This window comes from Malaya genurostris, chromosome 1, assembly GCF_030247185.1.
Source record: "Malaya genurostris strain Urasoe2022 chromosome 1, Malgen_1.1, whole genome shotgun sequence".
In the NCBI taxonomy this organism is placed as follows: Eukaryota; Metazoa; Arthropoda; class Insecta; order Diptera; family Culicidae; genus Malaya; species Malaya genurostris.
Genome location: NC_080570.1, coordinates 117,191,209 through 117,203,260, shown reverse-complemented (window position 1 = coordinate 117,203,260; position 12,052 = coordinate 117,191,209). Strand labels below are relative to the sequence as shown.

Sequence of the window (12,052 nt, the reverse complement as noted above, 5' to 3'; positions counted from 1 at the left end):
CAAAAGATGGCGTGTTTATTGATGAAGGCAAAAAAGGAGAAGTGGATTGCATCTCGTACTGCGGCTCACACGAGGATCGATTGGAAGAGTAACTTTTGCAGCAACGTGATAACAAATCTTAACCATGTTTTTTGCCCGTGGTGACTGACAAAACACGCTAACATGGGTTAATATGAAGGATTGGTAACTCATCATGATTTAATAATCTGGAAATGAATACCGCTCTCATGAAAGAAAAAATGAATGTGCTGTAACTGTCTACGCCAAATGCTTATTACTCAAATGTAAAAAATACCCAAATGAGTAAAAAATGGCTTGCTAAGTTTGTTTTTTATTTGCTCAATCCCACTAAAACCCCGGTAGAACTCGACCATGCACTTGAGCATTGGAAACCTTTGAAGTTTACCTTCCGGTGCAGTTCTTGCTGCATTTCATTTGTATGCAAATCCAACTCCGACTTTACACGGTGCGGCGAACCAGATCAAAAACACTGTCGAAAAAATTGCGCCCGGCCTCTCACACTCCCCGATTGGGCAGAGGCTGTTGCCTGTTTTGTATTCCTGACACAGAGCTCGCGGCTGTCTCGATGGTATTTTTATTCAAATCGCAAAATTTCTAAGAAAATTGCTGCCCGATTGTTATCCTTTTTCTTCGTCAGCGCATGTCTTCCGTTTATTTCTTTTTTTTTGTGTACGCTTAAAAATTTTTATTTCACCAAAAAATGGTGATTGTAACCTGCAATCAGCACTAGCGCATACTTTTTTTGCCTGTTGTTCTGTACTGCGTCGAAAATCGAAATCAGCGAAATGAACCGCCCTCTACTCCCCTTCCTCTCTTTCTCTCTATCTCTCTCTCTCCCTTTCTCTCACGGCATCCGAAGTGGAAATCGTTTGCCACAGCGCATTGTAGGTACGTGATGTACGGTGGTGACTCCTCATGGGTGAACCACCGGTTGGGAAAATGGGGGAGCATAATTATAGAAAATTGGTCAAAATTACGTCAAATTGCTTCAAATTTTTTCGTTGAAAATGTCTGCAAAAAAACGGCGACGACGACGACGACGGCGGCGATGGCGATAAGGATGAGAGGATTGAGGATTGTGGTAGTGGCCGCCACCTCGTGCGTAAAAAGGACAATAACCAACAGTCAGAGCAGAGGGTCGGTGCAAAAGACCTGCTACGTGATATGGAAGATCTTTCCCACCAACCATTGCCGGTCGGGCCAGACCCAGACGAAATCAGAAACTCTGCTTTTTTTACATCGACTATTAGTTTGAGGATCGTAATTAGCTGAATTCTGATATGCAAAATTTCCCGTGGCTTCGGAAATCGTGCTTCGTGTGCGAAAGATAAGACGTAGGCTTCGAAACACAGCAGCATCTTCTAACAAGCAACAAACATCACGATTTTGCTGATGATGGTTACGCTATTCGATTTTTATCGTTCATCAAAATTTACCTGGAAAAGGATTGGCTCCGATCACTTTTCATAAGTAAAAGCCAAAGCCGAAGTAAATATGGTCTCTACGGACTTCGAAATCATTAGTCAGCAAAATGTTTACACTTTTACAAAGCACAGCCCGTTCCATTTTAGTATATCATGGAGACACCTTTTTCGCATTTGTTCAATCATTACAGTCCAAAATGAGCTATCTTTTGTAAAATGTATATCGAGCTAGCATGAACGTGTAAGCAATTCAATTAAACAAAACAAGTGCTTCAATCTTCATTTACTTCAAACAGCAAATCATGGCAGGAAGTAATCAATTACGTGCGTAGTGTTAAGTGTGAAATTTTCAGTTCATTCATTCAGTTTAGGATTCGAATAGACGTATTTCGCGAAAAATCGTATTCGGCAGCATACAGACTTTATCACAAAAAGCGACTTTGCTCACTCATTTTCCAAACTTAATCTAGACTCTCTTTTGAAAAGAACTAGTCATTTGTTCCAAATTTTGCCAAAAATTAAAGTAGAAAAATGACAAATCATGAAAAAAAATTGTTGTGTTGTTGATTTTCTCAAAATAAGTCTAACTATCGAATGAAAATACTGAAAAAAATACTAATCGAACTTCACACTGAAAAAAAACGATCCTAAAAATATTAACTCCAATGCCAGGAATGAGTAGACGAAAAAGTGACAAAATCAGAATCGACCTTCTCCGATTTGGATGAAACTTTGCACATGGCTTCAGTATGGCAAACCAAAAGTTGTGAACCGATGGAGAGGTCAATTCGACTCACAACTGATTTTTAGAAAGGGCGTATGTATTTTTGCATTTCACAAAAATTGCCTTTTTCAAATCGTTGTAACTCGGAAACCTACAATTGTACAATAATGGCGTTCAGGAAGAAGTTGTAGGGAATCGATTGATTTTTCAACGAGAACTTGGCATTTCGAATATATCTGTAACAGTTCGGCTGAAAAGTTCGTATCGTTTAATAGAAACACACATTTTTTGCCGAAATTCGTTTTTATTATTCAACATAATTGCCATCAGAGGCGATACAGCGATTATAGCGATCTTCCAACTTTTCGATACCATTTTTGTAGTACGATTTGTCCTTTGCCTCAAAATAGGCCTCAGTTTCAGCGATTAACACTTCATTGCTTCTAAATTTTTTACCAGCGAGCATTCTCTTGAGGTCTGAGAACAGGAAGAAGTCACTGGGGGGCAAATCTGGAGAATACGGTGGATGAGGGAGCAATTCGAAGCCCAATTCGTTTAACTTCAGCATGGTTTTCATCGACTTGTGACACGGTGCATTGTCTTGATAAAACAAAACTTTTTTCTTCTTCAAATGAGGCCGTTTTTTTGAAATTTCGTCCTTCAAACGCTCTAATAACGCTTAGTAATAGTCACTGTTGATGGTTTTTCCCTTTTCAAGGTAGTCGATGAAAATTATACCATGCGAATCACAAAATAAAGACGCCATAACCTTACCGGCCAATTGTTGAGTCTTTCCACGCTTTGGGTTCGGTTCATCGCGTGCAGTCCACTCAGCTGACTGTCGATTGGACTCCGGAGTGAAGTGATGGAGCCATGTTTCGTCCATTGTTATATATCGACGAAAAAAATCGGTTTTATTTCTATATAACAGCTCCAAACACTGCTCAGAATAATCAATTCGTTGTTGTTTTTGATCGATTGTGAGCTCACGCGGCACCCATTTTGCACAAAGCTTTCTCATATCCAAATATTCGTGAATAATATGTCCAACACGTTCCTTTGATATCTTTAGGGTGTCAGCTATCTCGATCAACTTCACTTTACGGTCATTGAAAATCATTTTGTGGATTTTTTTCACGTTTTCATCGGTAACAGCCTCTTTTGGACGTCCACTGCGTTCATCGTCTTCGGTGCTCATATGACCAGTACGAAATTTTGCAAACCACCTACGAATTGTTGCTTCGCCCGGTGCAGAGTCTGGATAACACTCATCAAGCCATTTTTTGGTATCGGCGGCACTTTTTTTCATCAAAAAGTAGTGTTTCATCAACACACGAAATTCCTTTTTTTCCATTTTTTTCACAATAACAAAAGTAGCTTCACTCAAAATGCAATATCTCACAAACTAATAAGCAGACAGCTGTCAAATTTATACACGTATCTTTTGAAGGTTGGTACTAACTGAAAATGGTATGGATTTAATTCTAGTGGCGCCCTCTCATAGAAACGATACGAACTTTTCAGTCGATCTGTTAAATTGTTTTAGCTGTAACTTCTTAATTTTTCAAAAGACACGGATGGGATAGCCATCAATGTGTAGGTTTTAATAAGAGCTTTAAAATAAAAATTATCAAAAAAAATCGAAACCCTGATTTTTTTTTAATTTAATTTTTTTGATTCATTTGAAATTATTGAGATTTTTTTTCAGCGTAGCGTACCCAATCGATTCCCTACAACTTCTTCCTGAACGCCCTTTTTTTACAACTAACGGTTTTTCTTATCCAGCACTGATACTTTCTGTAAATATCGAGCAACTACCAATAGGTATTTGGTAAAATTTTCTCACAAATTAAGATTCATTGGAATCTTGGATGATTATGACATTCAGTTCAGTTTAGATTTAAATAAAAAGACACTGGATAAAAAAATTAGTTCGGACAAAAATTAGTTTATGTTTGAAAACCTGGAATGTGCCCATCGTGCAATGTATGACTGGTTGGTAGGGAACTTAAACACTATCTATCTTGGTTTTGTAAATCGATTTTGAATCTTTGAAATCCTTTTTTATTCAGTGTTGGATTTTTTTTCAGTATTTTTATTGAAAAAAAATTTGACTGATTTTGTGAAAATCACCAGTACTACACGTTTTTGTAGGATTTATCATTTTCGACAATAACCCGTTAAAATAAAATGGTAATACAATGTTTAGTCCTTTACAAAAGACAGTCAGAATAAATTTTGAAAAAAGGATGCAAAGTGACTTTTCGGAACAACAAATAGAGTTTGCGCGAAATTCTTCACGGTACTCAGGATTTCGTTTCGAGAGGGGCCCACAGATGACAATAAAACAACGATTTCAATTAGGCTAAAGCCGGACTTTAATAAACGAAACAAATAGTTCTTGAAAACGCGAGAACAGATTCAAAAGTACGAATCTATGAAATAGAATTTATGAATTTGCATTTACAAATTGCAATTTAAGTGAATAGTCACATATTTTGGATGGGATTACGAGGGTTTGAAGTAAAACGTGTTATCTTTCTCTTCGACCTCCGATTTCGGAATTACAGAGTGATGAATGTGAAAACCTTCAATTTCACGAGTGTATTTTAATAAGTGACTTTAAGTGAATTCAACTGAAAATATCATTAGAGAGCATTAATATTGCCTAATTATTAATTTCAATACCATTTTTGTAGAACGATTTATTTTTTGCCCTAAAATAGACCTCAGTTTCAGCGATAACCGATAACGTGGTCGATTTGATTTCCCGTATGTTGATCAGGTGATCTCCAGGTGGCTTTGTGGATATCTTTGCGGGGGAAGAAGGTGCTTCGAACTTCCTCGGGAGGCTGCAAAGTTCACGCATCGTTGGGCGTTGTCGTTTGTTACCTCGTTTAGGCTCTCCAGCCCGATCACAGGCCTGTGCATTGCCTCCCGGCCTGCCTGAGGCATTCATGTCGCCGATGACAAGTTTTACATTCCGCCGTGGACAGCTGTCGTAGGTTCGTTCCAGCTGCGCGTAAAATGCTTCCTTCTCGCCATCGGGTCTTGTCTCATGTGGGCAGTGCATGTGTTTCTTCAATTACAGCATCATCAATATGATGATGCTGTAATTGAAGAAACGACCCTTGATCTTCAATACGCACATCCTATAACTGATTAGCACCCAATCACGCGCTTGTTGATGCTCATTGTCTACAAAAGAGATTTTTTTCGGTCATCAATCGCTTCAACAAAGCACACCAATACTGACAATTCCAGAAAACTAACTTAATGGCCTTCCCACTCCATTTAGCCACCTTGGGTTGCTTACGAGCACTCGTTCCGACTTTTGTCCATTGTCGGGTAATCATTATGTTCTCTGGTTTATAGTAATGGATCCATATTTCGTTAACAGTAACCAACCAACACTTAAGGTGAAATGTAGCGGAATGCGAAAATTGCGTTTTTGATCAATTATTCAAAAACTAGACCGATTTTCGAAAAACCAAAAACACTTAAGTTTTCGAAATCAAATTTATCATAACTAAGTATTCTTAGAATTTTGAAATTTTGCTTTGCCGAGCCGTAATTGGTTTTTGAAATGTATAAACGGTTACTGTTCCGTTCCACGGGGATGATTTTAGAACTGAAAAGTAGTGTTTGTAGCAGAATTTCACAAAGAATCTGAAAATGCAACTCAAAATTATAAAATTTTAGCGAAAACAACCGAAAATTGAAAAAGTTTACATAAACTTTTCTGCATTTTTTTTTATTGCTTGCGCGCTGCTGTTTCATATTGAAGTGGTGTGAGAAATGCACGGTGGGCACGGTGGCATTATATCGTGAGCAAAAATTACATATGAAATGATGACGCATTTTATGCAGCATTGGGTTTTGTGTTGAAATAAAAACTAGTTGAATACAATAAAATGGGTATTGTGAGAAATCGTTTATTTTCTAAGTAACTGTCATTTATAATGCTAAAAATGTCCAATTCTGTTGAGTTCAATGCATTGCAAGGTCTTGGTATTACATTTATTGTTGAATATGACCATTTGTTTCAACAGACTTTGCAGACAAGGAGTGGTGGAACCGTATTGGGAGAATACTGAATCCACACCCGGAAAATGTCTGGGTGTGAATGTCTCGGAATTACATTCCTTTTGAGAAATTTGGCCTTTCTGCTTCAACAGACTTCCCAGCCGACTCATAGCATAGCTTCGATTACATGGCTAGTGCTACGATCCTATTGACACAACAGAAATAATACTTTTTACTTATTCGAAGATGATAATGAAAGTCAATTAGAATGGAATATATTGGCATTGAATGTATTCGATAAGTAAATTCGACCGCGCTCTATCATGCGAGTCAAGTAAATACTTCTACGTAAATTCTATCTCATCGGCGGGAAGGGCCTGGTGAACGACTGGCAAAGATATCGAAAATACTTGAATGTTATCTCGTCTTCAATCGTTCTTTTGAAGAAGAATCCATGCTTGCTACTAAACTTAGGCATATACATGGTTAGCAAGTTGGTCACTACATATACATATAACCTCATGTTAGTCATTCATAATTACTCATGATTTATAGCTCTAGTGTAAGAGTAATCACTAACAATAATGATTAAATTAGCATACATTCAAAGTGTGAAGGATTCAAAAATCCATTACGTCCAGTCTTTTTTACAAGCCAATATAACGAGAGGTAAACCCACTGCGCTCAATCATTGAAAAAAGTTCTTGTTTCTATGTGTCCGTTTTTCTTGGTATGCTTTGTGCGACGGTTCGTTCAACTGAAGCGGATAAAATTTTGCGCGCATTTTATGACGCTACATTTCACCTTAAAGTCCAATCTGGACTGAATCAGCATAACCAAAAATGCTTCCGAATTGTGCTCGCGTTCGTCGTTTTAGTCCTCAGTATGCATATGCGGTGCCCAACAGCAAGATATCGTTTTCGTATGTCGAATCTTGCTTGAACTATGGTATCGTGCATCTTCGCTTTCCAGTCTTCCAGCACAATTTCATTTAGTTTTGACGTTGCCCTTTGTAGCCGCATCGGAAAGCCTGCCGCTCTATTGGTAGTGGAGTTTCGATCACCAGAAAACTCTCGAAATCAATATTCCACGGTGTAATTGGAAGGAGCACTAGCCCCATCATGTTTATGCGTCTGTTGCCTCTCAAAAATGGTATTAAACGAAAGAAATTTTTTTTATATATATAGCTTTATAATATGTATGTAAGTTGACAAACCAATCGAAGAACGTGCCCGATTTCGGAAGGGGCCAGGGATCCTTGACCATCAACCCGTTACCTCTGAGATTTACCAGCAGTTGTTTTAAATCGATGTATTGGTGCATTGGCTGGACCATTGAGCACAATTTTTAGTCGCTCTTTTGAGCAGGCAAAATTCCCGTGCATTTGTCCCATATTTAAAGATGGCGATCGGCGAAATGTTGCTAATTACCGTGGGATTACCATATTAGATCGAGTGATGAATTACGTTCCATTTATTAAACATGGATTAATACCAGGAAGATCAATTTCAACGAATCTGTTAACATTCACGTCTAAGTGTATCGCTAGCATGGAGGAAAAAACTCAAATGAATGTTGTCTACACTGATCTAAAAGCAGCGACCACAAAATACTTCTTTGTAAATTATATCATCTCGGCTTCTCTGCGCAGCTCGTGTCCTGGTTAAGATCGTATCTGACTGATACTGTACTACGAGTGAGGTTACGAGGCAGTTACCCAGCACATCATCTCAATTTATCTCAAGGCAGTAATTTGGGACTTTTCGTACTGTTTTTCAACGATGTCTCATTTGCTTTGTAATATGACTGCAAATTGATCTATGCAGACGATTTAAAATTGTACCTCGTAGTTCGTACCGTAGAGCGGTTACAATATCTACTAGAATTGTTCGTTGATTGGTGTCACAGAAACAAACTAATCATTAACGTGGCAAAATGTCAGGTGATTACGTTCCACCGTATTTTGAATCCTGTGAAATTTAATTACAGTATTGTTGGATGAAAAACTAACCTTTGATTCATATCGATCTCTGATCATTTCAAAAGCATCACGTCAGTTGGGATTTATTTCAAAAATCTCTAAGGATTTTAAAGATCCTCATTGCTTGAAGACATTGTATTGCTCACATATTCTTGAGAACGCTTCATCAGTTTGGAATTGAACGAGTTCAAAAGCGGTTTGTTCGTTGAGCATTACGGAACTTACCGTGAAGAGATCCCTCGAATCTGCCACCATATCCGGATAGATGGCAAATAATCGGAATTGAATCGCTTTTACGTCGCCGTAAAATACAACAGGCAGTAGTTATTGAAAAACTGATCTACGGAGAAATTGATGCACCGGAATTGCGATCCGAAATTAATTTTCGAGCACCGAACAGAACTTGCGGAATGGAACTCTACTTCATCAAAGATTTCATAGAACTAGTTTTGGATGTAATGAACCGATAACCGCTGCCATTCGATCATTCACTACTGTAGAAGATCGTTTTTAATTTGGAAAATCGTCCAGCCGCTTCGCTAGTAAAGTCAAACGATCTGCTGTGTTTTGATATTTTTCTAGTCTTTGTATTTTGTTTTTAATAATGTCATGTGACTATTAGATGTATTGCTAAAGCTATTTTGTGTTGTTATTTAAATTTATTATTTAAAAAAGATGGTGGTTTTTGCGCCCGTTTGAGAATGACAAATATTATGTTCAACTCAAAAGGGTTTTTCTCCATTCATATCCATGTAGATTTCGTATCCGAAGGATATTACAATAATAAATAAATAAATCAACTCCAACCCCACCCTCTGGGTACGTGACCGGTTTCCACGTTAACCACTCAACCGAAACCAGAGATTTTTGATCGGTATTGGAAATCCCATGAAAATCTTTTTAATCGCGGCACAATAATCGAAAGAGAAACCGGGCCTTAGCAAAGCAAAGCCTTGGTATTACATTCCTGTAGTGGAATTTGACCTTTTGTTTCAACAGACTTCGCAGCCGATTCAGAGTGTACAGAGCCATTGCATGGCTGGTGCTACGATTCTACTGACACTACGAATCCTTCCAGGCCGGGGCTCGAACATACGGCAACTGATTTGTAAGACCAGTGCCCTATGCATTGAACCGACAACCGGGCCTTGCTTAAATCAAATCAGTTTGATGCCAATTGTTAGTTGCTATCTCCGTAGAAGAACTCGAAGAAATTTCAAAATGAACTTTTAATATCTGTTGAATTCTGTCTTTGCATTTGTTTCCACCATGCAACTCAAAGCCATTATGCATTTGTGGACGTCGATGGCCAACGAAAGAAACGAATCGAAATGTTCATCATAATGGCACCGCAATTAGTCACGAAACGACGAAGTCCGAGGCAGGCGAATCAAACGATAAAAAAACTGAAGTAAGAAGTTCGCCAGTTCGCGAAAACAGGCACCCGCTGACCACGCCCATTAGTGGCACATTGAACGGAGTCGGACTTCAATTTGAAACAATATACAATGCGTGCGTACCAGGTTTTCACCAAACACACCATAATATGTGTACACTTTGTGTTGTAGGTTTCGCAAAAACCGGTTCGGCTACCGGCTAAAATTATGAAGATGTTGTTGTCCCGGCATTGAGAGAGGGTAGTGAATAATTATTATAATTGGTAAATTGGCCAGATTTGTTTCGTGGAAGGCAATTATTTTCTCTCACCTTTGCCTGGACCGACCGACCGGGATCCGGTCGGGACATATGCAAATGTCCATCAATCAAGTGCTCGGCACGACTTGCCTCGGTTTCGGATCATTTTCATGATAAGCAGCAGTCAACGAACTACGAAATTAAAACAAAACAAAAAAAAAGTCAATACATTGCCTTTGTCATTCGATAAAAAATAAATTCGAACCTAAATAATAATCACGCGGATAATGATATCCCATTTCCTGGCGGTGTATTATTGAATAGACGTCGATCGGTGCGAAGTTACGACCGCATAATAACTCCTTCTTCTTCTTTATCTTCCCTCCAGCAAAGTCCCGGCCTTTCTGAACGTGGTGGACATTGCCGGTCTGGTGAAGGGTGCCGCCGAAGGACAAGGCTTGGGCAACGCATTCCTGTCGCACATCAACGCTTGTGATGCCATCTTTCACCTGTGTCGTAAGTAGAATAATTTCATTTTTGTTGTTCAAATTCCAGCTCGAACCGCGGAGAACTGCGAATTTGCTGTTCTTTTACGGACCAAGCCTGAAATAAACACGTAGAAAACCGTAGCACGTTTCTCTCACAGCCATTATCGGTTCCGGTTGACCTGCAAAACCTGCGGAATTTCCCCCGGTGGTTTTCGTTGTTTTATTTCATTAGTTCGCCTCCGACCTAGCTAGCGATAGGCCCTCCAGCTTCGACCGCAAAGTAATGGAGATTTCCGCGCGGAATCTTCTTCGTTACGTTACATCGTTTCAAATTGATTACATCTTTATCGCTCTCGAGATCAAGGCGGAGAAAAAGCGTGCCGTTTTTCCCGGTTTCTTTTTTTTTTTGTGGTCGGCCAGCGAACCCGGCTTTGGTCTTTGATCTTCCTTCGCAATGAGCTCTTTCGCTTTTATTTAAATTTGAATCGCATGCAACAAACAGTAACAGTTGTAGGGTAACAGAGGTATTTTGGCCCACTTTAGGATTGATTTTATTTTGGCCCACTTTGAATAAATATCCACCAAATGTTGTAATATCTTTGAAAAACCCTTCCGCAATAGGTAATTTAATGTGTTTCCCTTCAAATTTATGTAACATGAGTTACTTAACATCAATTAAATCCGATAAAATCGATTAAGTTTGTTAGGTGGGCCAAAATATATGAAGTGGCCAAAATACCTCTGTTACCCTAGTTGGATTCCATTTGTTTTAATTTTTACCTTGTCATTTTTTCAGGCGCTTTCGACGATCCGGATGTGACCCACGTCGAGGGTGAAGTGGATCCGGTACGCGATCTATCGATCATCGCCGAAGAACTACGGCTCAAGGACGAAGAACGGTTGATGATCAATTTGGACAAACTGGAAAAGCTGGTGATCCGCGGTGGGGACAAGAAAAGCAAGCCGGAATATGTGAGTAGCGCGTAGGGTTCCAGGATTCTAATTCATTTAATGGGTTTTCGTTTATCTAATTCTAAGATCGACCGACGAAAAGAATCAATTTTGTTCAACTAGGAAATTGTTCTACCGTCTATTTGTCAGTCACGACGTCGGTCGGTAATGATAGAGTCGAATAATTTTATATCTCCGTTTATGAATCGCTTGTGCAACGGTGGAACCCAGATACAACCAGCATCATCATCATCGCATTAAACAATGGAGAAAATGCGCGAGATCCTAATCGGGGCAAAAAAAAAGACTGCGGATGCGGGTTCAAATAGCACACTTTGTTAACACCTGGAGGGTGACATTTACCGGACGCAGTCTGCCAGTTCTTGTCTTGCTTGCTCCTCCGGCAATCGATTGCAGTGTCTGGCAAAATTGATGCCACTCAGTCAGAAGGGGCGTTATTAATATTATTATTATTATTATCACTAGAAAAAAAGGGTAAAGTGCAGCACCAGTTGATCACCGTGCTTTTTTGCTTGCCCGTGGAAGTGATGATTGCAATAAGCTCGGAATAATCGAACCCAGCAGCGGGTGATCCTCTGCCGTGAAAACCGCTCCATTTGCTGATTGATTGATTCAATAGATTATAACAGTTTCACGGAAACAGCAGGTCGAAAAAGATAGTGTTTTGTGTTTGGCACTGATGGATCTCGGATGGAAAGAGTGAAACACTTTTGATGATTTCGCTCAAGTGGAGATGAAATTTTTGACTTCCTAACCGTTCAAGTTGAATGTACACAAAAGC

At 39.2% G+C, this 12,052-nt stretch overlaps 1 protein-coding gene across 2 annotated transcripts in view; it reads left to right on the top strand.

The window, feature by feature from the left end:
• Window positions 1-12,052, top strand: part of LOC131425573 (obg-like ATPase 1) — a 70,870-nt gene that overhangs the window by 44,053 nt on the left and 14,765 nt on the right. For both annotated transcript variants that reach the window (XM_058587564.1, XM_058587563.1), the window contains exons 4-5: window positions 10,200-10,327; window positions 11,096-11,271. In XM_058587564.1, coding sequence (XP_058443547.1) covers window positions 10,200-10,327; window positions 11,096-11,271 — 304 coding nt within the window. The remainder of the gene's footprint in view (window positions 1-10,199; window positions 10,328-11,095; window positions 11,272-12,052) is intronic.